Below are 13,190 nucleotides of genomic sequence, written 5' to 3' on the forward strand. Positions count from 1 at the left end.
CTGAGTATCACAGCACACAGACAGCAGGTCAGACACACAGCAGGCATCCAGACTGACCAGGTAGCTCTGTTTCCAGTTGGCTGCCCACTCTCTCAGCGTGCAGGTGATCTCCTGGGCCAGAGGGAGCTCACTGGGAATGATGGTCTCCCTATTCCTGTGGAGAGAGAGAGACGGGGCCTGTGAGCAGTGGAGCTCACTGGGGATGATGGTCTCCTGTTACTGCAGAGAGAGGGGTCTGTGAGCAGGGGAGCTCACTGGGGATGATGGTCTCCTGTTACTGCAGAGAGAGGGGGTCTGTGATCTTGAGGCGAGAGTTCCAGAGCTTTGGGGTGCAGCAGGAGAAGCTCCATCACTCCTAGAGTGCAGACGGGCTTGGGGACAGACAAGGAGAGCAGAATTAGAAGAGCGAAGGTTGCGAGATGGGGAGCAGGATGATAGCAGCTCAGACAGGTACTGAGGTGCCAAGCCAAGCAGAGCCTTGTAGGTGAGCATGAGGATTTTAAAGTGGACGCAAAACTTGACAGGAAGCCAGTGCAAGGACTCCAGGACAGGAGTAATGTGATCACTTGCACTAGACCTGGTCAGGATTCAAGCTGCCGCCTGATTGGATCATCTTCCCCCTCCTGCGCTGAACGTCCCATAAACAAATATTTTATCATTTTATATCATCTTGTGTGAAATGGACAGCCGAGTGTGTTTTGCTCTATTGGCATGTGAGCTGTCTTTGCAGGTTTAATATCACTAGGATTTCTCATAGATCCATTCATCCACTGTGAAGATTTCTACTAGCTGGCCCAGTGTCTCCCAGACCTGCTCCTTCACTCTGGAGGAAACTAGACACTTATTAACATTATGGTTGAGCAAATAAACTGTGTAAATAAGAGCATTATGAACTGTGTCCACCAGAGGGCAGGTGAAGCCAGTGTTTATGGGTCTGACCCCACTGGCCTGAAGGACTGGTCTCTGGTCAGGCCCTGAGCACATCAAGCCAATGTCACTGGGACTCAGGGCAGGCCTGCGTGAACTTTCATTCAATGTCACTCCTCCTCCTCTTGTCTTTCCTGAGCAATTTACACAGTCCTGTAACAACTGTGTAATCCCCAGCCTGCTTGCTAGCACGAATCGCCATGATATCAGTTTGTAGCAGCTTCTAGATCTGGTCTGAATGGTTCTGTCATGTAGGCATGGGCACCTGGGGGCTCCTCCCAGACCCATCACTGAGGTGAGGGCGAGTGTCAAGCAGACGGGGGACAGCAGGCCCTGTGCCTCCTCAGGGGGGCTGGCCCAGGCCAGGCTCCAGCAGCGGACATGGTGAGCACGTGGAAGAGCCCACCGCCCCCCACACAAGACGCTCCCTGTCAGAGCCTGCAGGCGGACATGAACCTGCCAGCCCTGCGACTCCAGGTCCCAGTGAGCTCCGGGTATCTGTGCCCATCGTCTTCCTCCGCTATCAGACGCACCAGCCCTGCTGCGCAGCACACAGTGTAAATTTAGACGCTGTAGTTTTAGACCTGCACATGCGCCTGAGACTTTCAGACGCTTGAACTGTGGTTTGCAGACCCACGGGTTTATTGCACACCCCTATTTCTGTCTCAGAAGATATATCAGAAATGCATGAAGCCCTCCGCCTGTTGATTATTGAGCTGAGGCGCACAAGATATTTTCAGATGCCTCTGTTATTTCTCTCCTCTGTGTTCCAGTGATTACTGCTGACTTCACAGGTCTCCAGTGCACCTGTTCCTTTAGGACAGACGGGACACGGGGACTGGACTCCAGCTCCACGGCGCCCCCCTTCAGGACAGACGGGACACGGGGACTGGACTCCAGCTCCATGGCGCCCCCCTTCAGGACAGACAGGACACGGGGACTGGGCTCCAGCTCCACGGCGCCCCCTTCAGGACAGACGGGACACGGGGACTGGGCTCCAGCTCCACGGCGCCCCCTTCAGGACAGACGGGACACAGGGACTGGGCTCCAGCTCCACGGCGCCCCCTTCAGGACAGACGGGACACGGGGACTGGGCTCCCCTCCATACAGCAGATAGCCAAGAGGTGGGAGTCTGTTGGTCGCCAGCGGTCTCTGACTTCACCCACCCAGAGCTGGGTCCCCGTTACCAAAGCCACTGACTACCTACCCCTTCATCTCCACCCGCGCGTTCTTCAGCTGGATGAAGGAAGCTGGGAAAATCCCCTGGGAATGAGAGGGAGGAGATGAGTGTCAGCGCTGAACAGAAGGATCTCGTGCAGTCGGCCCTGGTCTCTCCCAGGCAGCGGAGCTGACCCAGCGGCAGCTGTAGTGCTCTGGCCAAGACCAGAGAGATGCTGGGATTGTGTGTCCTGTGTGCAGTGTGGTGCTGTTGATTGTGTGTCCTGTGTGCAGTGTGGTGTTGTTGATTGTGTGTCCTGTGTGCAGTGTGATGTTGTTGATTGTGAGTCCTGTGTGCAGTGTGGTGTTGTTGATTGTGTGTCCTGTGTGCAGTGTGGTGATTTCAGTTGTGTGTCTGAGTGAAGTTTGAGTTAGAGTATGGCTTAAATAAAAAGCCTGTTTTTGGTGATGAAGTTCCTGGTTTCCTTCTCTGACAGACTGTCCTCACAGGGTTCGGGGTTCGGGGTTTGGGGATCAGAGACTAACAACAGGAGTCACTTGAACTCTTTCTACCATGTTTATACTACTGTTTCAGAGGTAACTGAACCTCTCCAGGATTTGGCAACCCTGCGTGGGGTTCCCTGGCCAGAGTGGCTGGTGTTTGCTCTGGTCTCACTGTTCTAACCAGCGAGATCGGGCTCAGAGCAGGGTCCATGAGCCAGCCAAGGGAAAAGGCATCGTATCACTCGTCACTGCTGCAGAGACTCCACAAGCCTGGTGAGGAACTACAAAACATCGTTTAGAAGCAACTTCCACTCACTGCTTCCTCATCTTTCCTGCTCTGAATGAACCCTGGTGTCTGACATGTGGAGGATTGAATAAAAACTTTTCTGTTTCTACAGGGTGACTAAAGCTGTTCACAATGGGACTAAGGAAGGACTGAGTCTGTGTGTATGGACTCATGTCACACACATCACACAACACACAAACACCCACCCACTCCCACACACGAGAGGAGTTCAGGAGTCTTACCCAGACGGCCCTATTCTTCAGAGTGTAGCCTCTGTACCATCCTGAGGGAGAGACAGAGAGAAAGAGCGATGACACATCAAGAGACAGAGCAGAGCTCTCTGTGACATCGGAACAAGACAAAGTTTGAAAAGAAAGGAGACACGACACCTGAAGGTGTCAAACTCCTGAAGAAGGCTCCACAGCCGAAACGTTGTGTCTCTTTTCTTTTCAGCTAGAATAAACCTTTACTGTCCTTTGCAGTCTATCCATGCTGACACAGCTCCCTGCTGGAACTTCTCTGTGACATCCTCTCCTTCCTGTCTTCCTCACTAGCGCAGAGGTCAGTGAGCTGTAGTAGCTCCTTGTCCAGCTGCTCAGACCTCTTAATGATCACCTTCACATGTTCAGGGAACTGTTTTCACATCCTTCTCCTCATCAGTGTGTTTCCTCAGCTTTCTACCTGAGCTGTTTTGCATTTATTCTGAAATCATGCACACAACTGTTACTGCACACAGAGGCCACCAAGCTAATTGTGTGGCTCGTTAAGCTAATTTTGCTCACCTCAATTACTACAACTGCTACAGCAAAGGGTTTTAAATACTTCTGCTAATATGACTTTCATGCAATCTATTTTTCATTCATGGTAACTATCTAATTATTTTTCTGATTTTGGCTTTGAGCGAGTGTCGTGACCTCAAGCTTCATAGCAGCAGGAGTGAAAGCTGATCTGCACTGCGGGGCTGGAGGCTTCTGAAAGACCCACTTCCTCCACAGCCTGACAGCCTGGGCTGCTGCGGGTCCTGCTGACTCTCCAGCACCAGTGTGCACTGCCTACCTTCACAGAGCTCCAGGATGTACACGGTGTCTCCCACCTGTAGGGGGAGACAGTGCTGCTCCTTCCCGGGGAAGTTCCAGATGGCTGTGGAGAACAGCGCACAGGGAGAGCAGGACAGAGCTGTTTACTTGTGCAGACAAGAGGAACTGACCAGAACTGTGCTGCCCCCATAGCTTAGACTTGTCTGAGTCACTCCCCCCCTGGAGCCCCAGGAGCCCCCCCTATCCCCGACCCCCCCAGGAGCTCCAGGAACCCCAAGAACCTACCCCATCCCCAACCCCCAGTGACCCCCCAGGAGCCCTCCCTGTCCTCGACCCCCCAGGAGCCACCCCTGTCCCCGACCCCCCCAGGAGCACCAGGAGCCACCTCCCCCGTCCTTGACCCCTCAGGATCCCCAGGAGCCCCCCCTGTCCTCGACCCCCCAGGAACCCCTGTACTCAATGTGCAGTGTCCAGAGTCACAGTAACTGTCCTCAGTGTGCAGTGTCCAGAGAGACAGTGATTGTCCTCGGTGTCCAGTGTCCAGAGAGACAGTAACTGTCCTCAGTGTGCAATGTCCAGAGTCACAGTAACTGTCCTCAGTGTCCAGTGTCCAGAGAGACAGTAACTGTCTTCAGTGTATAGTGTCCATAGAGACGGTAACAGTCTTCAGTGTCCACTGTCCAGAGTCACAGTAACTGCCTTCAGTGTCCACTGTCCAGAGTCACAGTAACTGTCCTCAGTGTATAGTGTCCAGACTGACAGTAACTATCCTCAGTGTCCAGTGTCCAGAGTCACAGTAACTGTCTTCAGTGTCTAGTGTCCAGAGAGACAGTAACTGTCTTTAGTGTCTACTGTCCAGAGTCACAGTAGCTGTCCTCGGTGTCCACTGTCCAGAGTCACGATATCTGTCCGTGGTGTCCAGTGTCCAGAGTCACAGTAACTGTCATCAATGTCCAGTGTCCTGTGAACTTTCTCCCTTTCCTGCTGGGTGTTGTTTCACAGTCTTGTGAAGGGCTCATTTTAAAGTGGCAGGGCTTGTCAGAAGACATCCCAGCCCCCTGGAGGAGAGCAGAGAGGCAGAGTGACGTCTCCAGCACGCAGCTCAGCGTGGAGCAACACTCACTTCCTCTGCCAGTGGACTTCCTGACCATCAGCCTTTCATGTGGCGGAAGAGCCGTTGGTAACCAGGGCACCACAACCACAACCAGAGTCATCCATCCCAGAGACCCTGTGTGCAGCAGGGCTGGGCTGCTGGCTGCACCGCCAGTGAGCGATCCAACAGGCAGGCACAAGCAGTTTGGAAACGAAATGAAAAAGCTAGTAAAATATCTAACATGATCAAACTAACACCGACTTCCTCCTCCCCCCCTTATCACTCTCAGTGACACAGCTCTGCCAGAACTTCTGTTTTTCTCTGTGTTGATCAGAATCGGGGTAGAGCTCTGAGCTCTGTTGCATAATCTTTCAGTGTTTGTTTCCATGCCACTCCAGACCAGTCTGAGAGCCAGGAGGCACAGTGCTGACAGCAGCCACAGACACAGCACTGCCTTTCGCACAGGGCTGTGGCGTGTGGAGTGCATGTGTCTAAGCATGTGTGTTTGGTGTCAGCGGTGTTCAGCCTCTGGGTATCTGTGTGCGTTTTCTGGTTTGTGTCTGTGCTTGTGATGTTGTATGCAGCATTAGTGCTCATGCCTGTGTGTCTATGTTTGTGCTGTCTAAAGCTGGTGTCTGTGTGTCTGTGTGTGTGTGTGTGCATGCATGTGCAGGTCCTGTCTGTGTGTGTGCAGTGTCAATGCTTCTGTGTGTGTGTGTGTGTGCAGTGTCAGTGCTCCTGTCTGTATGTGTTTGTGCAGTGTCAGTGCTCCTGTCTGTGTGTGTGTGTGCAGTGTTAATGCTCCTGTCTGTGTGTTTGTACAGTGTCATTGCTCCTGTCTGTGTGTGTGTGTGTGTGTGTGTGTGTTGGTGTGTGTGCACTGTCAGTGCTCCTGTCTGTGTGTGTGTGTAGTGTCGATGCTCCTGTCTGTGTGTGTGTGCACTGTCAGTGCTCCTGTCTGTGTGTGTGGGTAGTGTCGATGCTCTGTGTCTGTGTGTGTGTGCAGTCAGTGCTCCTGTCTGTGTGTGTGCAGTGTCAGTGCTCCTGTCTGTGTGTGTGTGTGTGCGCACTGTCAGTGCTCCTGTCTGTGTGTGTGAGTAGTGTCGATGCTCCTGTCTGTATGTGTGCAGTGTTAATGCTCCTGTCTGTGTGTGCAGTGTCAGTGCTACTGTCTGTGTGTGTGTGTGTGTGCAGTCAGTGCTCCTGTCTGTTTGTGTGCAGTGTCAGTGCTCCCGTGTGTGTGTGCGTGCGTGCGTGCGTGCATGCGTGTGTGTGCAGTGTCAGTGCTCCTGTCTGTGTCTGTGTGTCTGTGTTTGTGCAGTGTCACTGCTCCTGTCCGTGTGTGTGTGCAGTGTCAATGCTCCTGTCTGTGTGTGTGCAGTGTCAGTGTTCCTGTCTGTCTGTGTGTGTGCAGTCAGTGCTCCTGTCTGTTTGTGTGCAGTATCAGTGCTCCTGTCCGTGTGTCTGCGTGTGTGCGTGAGAAGTGTACTGTACTGTGGTGTGGCTCACAGGCCACAGATCGGGCTGTGGTCAAGCAGAGGGACAGTGGTGAAGGTAAATGTCACTGCTTTGTGTCTTCTCTTCGTGCAGCATCTGACAATGTCCAGCGTGTCTGCTGTACCCCAGCCCGCACTGCCAGCACTCCCACTGGCAATAAGGGCCCTGATGAGAACCCACACCAGTCGTGCAGCCGGTACCAGGGATTGGCGTGGCAGCCGCCATGGAGAGGAGCTGTATTCAACAGCAGCTCTCAGGGCTCACGACATCACCACGCAGTGGCAAGACAGGATAAATGCTGGTCTCTGATTGGTCGAAGTTCCAGAAATGGAAGTACCTGTGTATTCATACACCACACTTCTAAAGCTCATGGGCATCAAGGAAGTATTTGATGTGGCGAAAGGATATTTTCCAATTGTAGTCATTAAAACCATAGGAAAACCAAAACGCAATTGTGTTTTTTTTCTTTGAGGAAACAAGTGGTGTGACAGGAGCACTGAGCTGGGCTGTGCGCAGTGCTGGGACCTGGCCAGCGGGACGGGACTGTGACGTTGTGCCCAAGCAGCTCAGACATGACATCAGCGCAGCCCAACACGCCTGGACTGCATCTCTCCTTTCGTGCCCCGTGGCAGGTCCTGTGACCACCCGCAGGCCAGCAGGTCCGCAGAGTGTCTGTGAGCAGGCAGCAGATACATACAGCATCACCCGACCCCATACCTCTGCATTTCGCCTTGCACATTTCCCGGAGAGAACAGGAGAAATAAAACGGAACGCTGGTAAGAGCGCGAGTCACAGCGAAACAGGCAGTGAAAACAGGCAGGTCTTCTCCTGACCTCAGCAGCCCAGGGCAGGACGTGTTTTAACATGGCCAGAGCTCGACACACGAGAGGAGCGGCTCACGCTGCTCCAGGGGATCACAGTCTAGGAAGCGCAGGCAGCGCTGCAGTATCCTGGGACCCTGAGGGGCAGGGGCAGAGGGGTCGGACATGGACCTCAGCCACACCCATCGCTTCCTGAGAGAAAGGGCCGGCTAGAGACCTGCTCTGTGATGCAGTCTTGCAGATTGCACAGATCGGTGTTATGACATAATGTACATAGGTCTGCAATCCCCAGCCCAAGAGAAGAGCCCTTCAGTCGAATTAGCAGCTTTTAATTCACACGGATCACAGCAACTGGGAGCAGCCAATATCGAGTGCTGTAGGACAGAACCTCTTTAGACTTGAACAGAGAGACTACAGGTGTTCAAAATCTTCAAAGACCTTCCAACACAGCCCAGCACTTTCCTTCAGAATGAGCAGTGAAACGTGAACCAGAGAGCACGAGCGGAAACTACATGAAAGGGTATGAAAAACAGAGACCTGGAGGCGCGTCTTTACTCAAAGGGCTGCGGGAGTCCGGAACAAACTGCCCAGACTTGTAATTGAACCTGACAATTTCCTTCAAGAAATGTCCGGATGAGATTCTGTTTTTAATACGAAATACTAAACCACCAAGAGACATTCCTATCCTTCTGTCTCTCCTATCCTGTAGGTTCCAGTCCATCACAATCACCAGTCAGATCTAACTGACTCAGTGACAGCTGATCCTCAGTACCGCCATGTCTTCTCTACACATCCGCAAGGCTGACTGCTGCTGTTAAAACTCCGATCTCTGATCTCAGAGCACCATCTGGGCTGAGGCCTGCTGCCTGCTCGCCAGGCGACTCCGGGCACAAGGACTGGGAGCACTGGGATCAATCGGAATTGATCCACGGATATCATCCAGCCCTTTCCCGAAGAAAGCCTGGTTTTCAGCATTACAAACATGGCTGGGTAGCGTGCTCCACACTCGCACAACACTTTAGTTAAAGAAGCATGTAATGTTCTTGGTTTCAAATACATTTCCACATGGTGTCCACTTGGGAAATGGTTTACAATATTCTAAATGAGGCCTTAGTGGTGTGTTACATGAATTTAATACAAAATGTCTTTATTTTAATCCAAAACTTTATTTTAAACCTAAGCATTTAACTATATTCTTTATTTCGATTGCCTTTAAAACTGCTGCCATTACTCCTGTCCCCCCCAAAAAACTAAGCTAGACAATCTAAATAATTTTCACCCCAATATCAACTCATCCTTTCTTGTGAAAATTTTAGAACATAAATAACCACATAAACACACAAATAACCACCTCATTAAAAACAACCTTTTCGAACCCCTCCAATCTGGCTTCTGACAACTTCAGCACAGAAACTTCCCTGGTCAAAGTCACTAATGATCTCCTGATAGCTTCTGATTCTGCTTTCGACACTGTTGACCATGATATCTTAGTTTCTCGTCTTGAGACTGTGTTTGCAGTTTCTGACACTGCTCTCAAATGGTTCAGGTCTTACCTCAATGATCGCTGTCACTTTGTCTCTCTTAATGGGCATAGGTCTGAAATTGGTCTTGTTAAGTCTGGTGTTCCTCAGGGCTCAATACTGGGCCCCTTGCTCTTCAGCATTTACGTTTCCACTTGGTCAGCTTTTAAGATCACATGGCCTCAGCTTTCATTTCTACGCTGATGATACTCAAATCTACCTCCATACCAAACCAGACACTGATGTGGCTGTCTCTATTCTAACTGCATCTCTGACATCAAAACATGGATGACTCAAAATGTCCTTCATCTTAACTGTGACAAGACTGAAGTCATGCTTATTGGCACCTCCCATCAACTCTGTAAAGCCAATTCTGTAACTCTATCTGTGGATGGTACTGCACTTGAGCTTCAGTCTAAATTGAAAGGTGATATTTTATTCAAGCTTCACATTCAACCCACATGTGCAACATATTGTCAAAACATTATTCTTTCACCTCAGAAATATCGCCAGACTATATCCTATGTTATCTCTAACTGTGGCTGAAAAGCTGATCAACATATTTGTCCTCTCCCAATTCGACTACTGTAATGCTCTTCTAGCTGGTGTTTCTAAATCCACACTGAGCAAACTCCAGTCTGTCCAAAATTCGGCAGCCAGAATCCTGACCAGGTCTAGTGCAAGTGATCACATTACTCCTGTCCTGGAGTCCTTGCACTGGCTTCCTGTCAGGTTTCGCGTCGACTTCAAAATCCTCATGCTCACCTATAAGGCTCTGCATGGCTTGGCACCTCAGTACCTGTCTGAACTATTATCGTCCTACTCCCCACCTCGCAACCTTCGCTCTTCTAATTTGGCTCTCCTTACTGTCCCCCAAGCCCGTCTACATTGTGTGGGTGACAGGGCCTTCTCCTGTGATGCCCCCAAGCTCTGGAACTCTCTCCCCAAGGATATCAGAGAGTCACCTTCCCTGAGCTCTGTCAAATCCAGACCCAAAACCTTCTTCTGCAGAAGGGCCTTTACTCTACTGGTTCTGTTGTGTACAGTACCCCTTTGCTCCTGCTGTATTCCATACCCCCATCTACTATCATAAACAGCCTCTTCTACCTTATTGTTTTCAGTTTTGCACATATAGATTTTTTTCTACTTGCATAAAAAACCTGCTCTTGTCTTGATCAGACACCCTCTGCCAAGTGTTTGCCCCTCTTAAATGTTATCTAAATCATTTGGAATTTCATTCGGCTGAAAATCTGCTGCTGATTTGTTATCATCCACGAACGTGACTGGTTTTTTACTTCTACAAGGATCCAGTCTGGTGATATCAATTAGGATGAGCAGTGGTCCTAGCGCAGTGCCTTATGGTACTCCACTCACTACATCACCCCAGCTTGACCCCAGTTCACCCCTTATCTGTCCCACAGTCCTCAATGCAAACACACATTTCACCCAATACCAATAGATTGTCATTTTGTAATTAATCTTTTTTGTGGAGCTTTATCAAGAGCCTCCTGAAATCTAAAAACACGGGTGCGTGCTGCATGTTCTGAATATATCCATTGCTGTTCTTACTTGTGCAAATAATTCTGACACATTAGTTAGGCAAGATCAGACTGTTCTCAATCCATGCTGAGTGACTGCTCCACACTTTCTAATTTCCTCTAGATCAGTTCTAACAATTGTTGCCTTAACTTAATATGTAAAAGAAACTAGAAACTGATATCGAGATCAGGGATTGCGGGACCTCGAACCCGCCCCACAGCCAGATAGTGGGCTGTAACTCCATGGAACCAAGAGGATGGAATTCTTGGACTTGGACCTTCTTGCCACTAAGTGAGCAGGATGGGTCAGATGGCCTCCTGTTTGTGACTTTGTGATCCTCCTGTGATCAGCTGGGTGGAGAGCAGGACACTGAGACAGCAGCTCTCCTCTCCTCTGAGGGAGCGAGACTGACAGACAGGAAATATGTGCAATATGCTATTACTAGAGAGAAGGATAAAAATACACTATAAATGTCTCTTTCGAAGATCTGTTTGAAATAGTGTAGAGTAAATAAATGATGACAGTAGGGAAAAGACGAGACACTGGACTGAACACACTCCCCAGCTCTCCTCCTACACAGCCAGCTAGAGACACTGGACTGAACACACTGTCCAGCTCTTCTCCCACACAGCCAGCTAGAGACACTGGACTGAACACACTGTCCAGCTCTCCTCCCACACAGAGAGCTGTAAGAAAGAGACCTTCAGAAGCCTAACACCTAGATGTCTGCAGAAACACCCCTAAACCACAGAGGAAGTCCCTTGATGTGGCAGAGCAAGCAGGGTCTTTGGACATTTTGTCAGCTTGAAACCTTGCCCCCAGTCCACCCGTCCAGACCCCTCTGCCCTTACCCAGCTGAGTGCTGCTGGGTTACTGTCAGTCTCACTGCGCCTCAGATAGCTCCTGTCCAGGAGCATCTGTGCAGTCCTGCCTGCCGCACTCAGCAGCTTTCTGACAGGGATTGGAGCAGGGCTGTGTGGCTCAGGCTGGAGCAGCAGCTGCTCGCTGGGGCAGAGAAGGGCCACCCAGCCCAGGTGCCCCTGCAGCCCCGCCAGCCCTGTGCACAGGGGGAGAAGCTCTAACTGCCCCTGCAGACCCCACCAGCTCTGTGCACAGGGGGAGAAGCTCTAACTGCCCCTGCAGACCCCACCAGCTCTGTGCACAGGGGGAGAAGCTCTAACTGCCCCTACAGACCCCACCAGCCCTGTGCACAGGGGGAGAAGCTCTAACTGCCCCCACAGACCCCGGCAGCCCTGTGGACAGGGGGAGAAGCTCTAACTGCCCCTGCAGACCCCGGCAGCCCTGTGGACAGGGGGAGCAGCGCTAACTGCCCCTGCAGCCCTGTAGACAGGGGGAGCAGCGCTAACTGCCCCTGCACCCCTGTGGACAGGGGAGCAGCGCTAACTGCCCCTGCAGCCCTGTGGACAGGGGACCAGCTCTAACTGCCCCTGCAGCCCTGTGGACAGGGGAGCAGCGCTAACTGCCCCTGCAGCCCTGTGGACAGGGGAGCAGCTCTAACTGCCCCTGCAGCCCTGTGGACAGGGGAGCAGCTCTAACTGCCCCTGCAGCCCTGTGGACAGGGGGAGCAGCGCTAACTCTAACAGTCCTGCCAGACCTCTGTACTCTGTGTGTCTGTCTGGCCAGTGCAGAAAGCTTCGCAACATGTGACTTACCCATCAGTTTTACTTCTTTAAAAATCAATTGTATCTGTTCCTTTAACACAACACCTTTCAGCCACAGTGAAGTGAAAGAGAGAGAGGAGGGCGAGTTGCAGGGAAGCTGGCCACTTACCCACTCCATATTTCTCCTTGGTAGTGAGGGTCCAGGGAGCCATCTCTGCTGCTACTGTTACTCCCTAGCACTCCTGAGCTCCAGTGCTTCTCACTTTCTCCACTCCTGCCCTCCTGAGCTCCAGTGCTCTCTCACTTTCTCCACTCCTGAGCTTCAGTGCTGTCTCACTTTCTCCACTCCTGCACTCCTGAGCTTCAGTGCTGTCTCACTCTCTCTGTCACTCCTGCACTCCTGAACTCCAGTGCTGCCTCACTCTCTCGGTCACTCCCCTGCACTCCTGAGCTCCAGGCTGTCTCTCCGGTGGCTCTGTTGCTGCCGGCCTGCCTGTGTTCGCCTCGTGCTCAGGCGCAGCCTCAGTGTCGATGAGGAAACCAGTGTGTGTGGCGTGTGTGACCTGGGCTTGGTTCCTGAAAACCACTGACACACAGACGCGCTGAGAGAGAGAGGCTGCAGAGATCGGCAGCACACACTGCGTCTGTTAAAGCTGCAGAGAGTCTAGACCCCTCCTCTCCCTCGGGGGGCGGGCAGGGGGCAGGTAGGAAGCAGGGGGCACGTAGGGGGCAGGTAGGGAGCAGGCAGGGGGCAGGTAGGAGACGTGAAATGGGCAGGTAGGGGACAGGCAGATAGGGGGCAGGGGGCAGGATGGGGGCAGGGGGAAAGCAGAGGGCAGGTAGGGAGCAGGCAGGAGGCAGGTAGGGTGCAGGGGGCAGATAGGGGGCAAGCAGGGGGCAGGGGGCAGGCAGGGGGCAGGCAGGGGACGGGCAGGGGACGGGCAGGGGACAGGCAGGGAGTATGCAGGGGGCAGGGAGCAGGGAGCAGACAGGGGGCAGGTAGGGGGCAGGCAGGGGACGAGCAGGTGGCAGGGGGCAGGAAGGGGACGAGCAGGGGGCAGGTAGGGGACAGGCAGGGGGCAGGGGGCAGGGGCAAGCAGGGACACACCGCCAGCAGAGGGGGATGCAGATAGACACCTGACACACTGGGAGCGAGGCACTCAGAGCAGCAGGGAAGTGCTTTACT

The 13,190-nt window shown here is 52.3% G+C and overlaps 1 protein-coding gene across 2 annotated transcripts in view; it reads right to left on the bottom strand.

Moving 5' to 3' along the window:
• LOC148837226 (dedicator of cytokinesis protein 2-like) overlaps positions 1-12,537 on the bottom strand; it is a 282,886-nt gene extending 270,349 nt beyond the window's left edge. Inside the window, exons 1-5 of one of the 2 annotated variants that reach the window (XM_088911625.1) lie at positions 12,174-12,537; positions 3,932-4,015; positions 3,118-3,158; positions 2,135-2,190; positions 58-154 (exon numbers count right to left, since the gene is read on the bottom strand). In XM_088911625.1, the coding sequence (XP_088767751.1) occupies positions 58-154; positions 2,135-2,190; positions 3,118-3,158; positions 3,932-4,015; positions 12,174-12,216 (321 nt within the window). In that variant the 5' untranslated portion in view covers positions 12,217-12,537. The remainder of the gene's footprint in view (positions 1-57; positions 155-2,134; positions 2,191-3,117; positions 3,159-3,931; positions 4,016-12,173) is intronic. The other variant, XM_088911624.1, reaches the window with a different exon arrangement.
• Positions 12,538-13,190: the final 653 nt, after the last annotated feature.

Source organism: Atractosteus spatula, chromosome 3 (genome assembly GCF_055471065.1).
Source record: "Atractosteus spatula isolate fAtrSpa1 chromosome 3, fAtrSpa1.hap1, whole genome shotgun sequence".
In the NCBI taxonomy this organism is placed as follows: Eukaryota; Metazoa; Chordata; class Actinopteri; order Semionotiformes; family Lepisosteidae; genus Atractosteus; species Atractosteus spatula.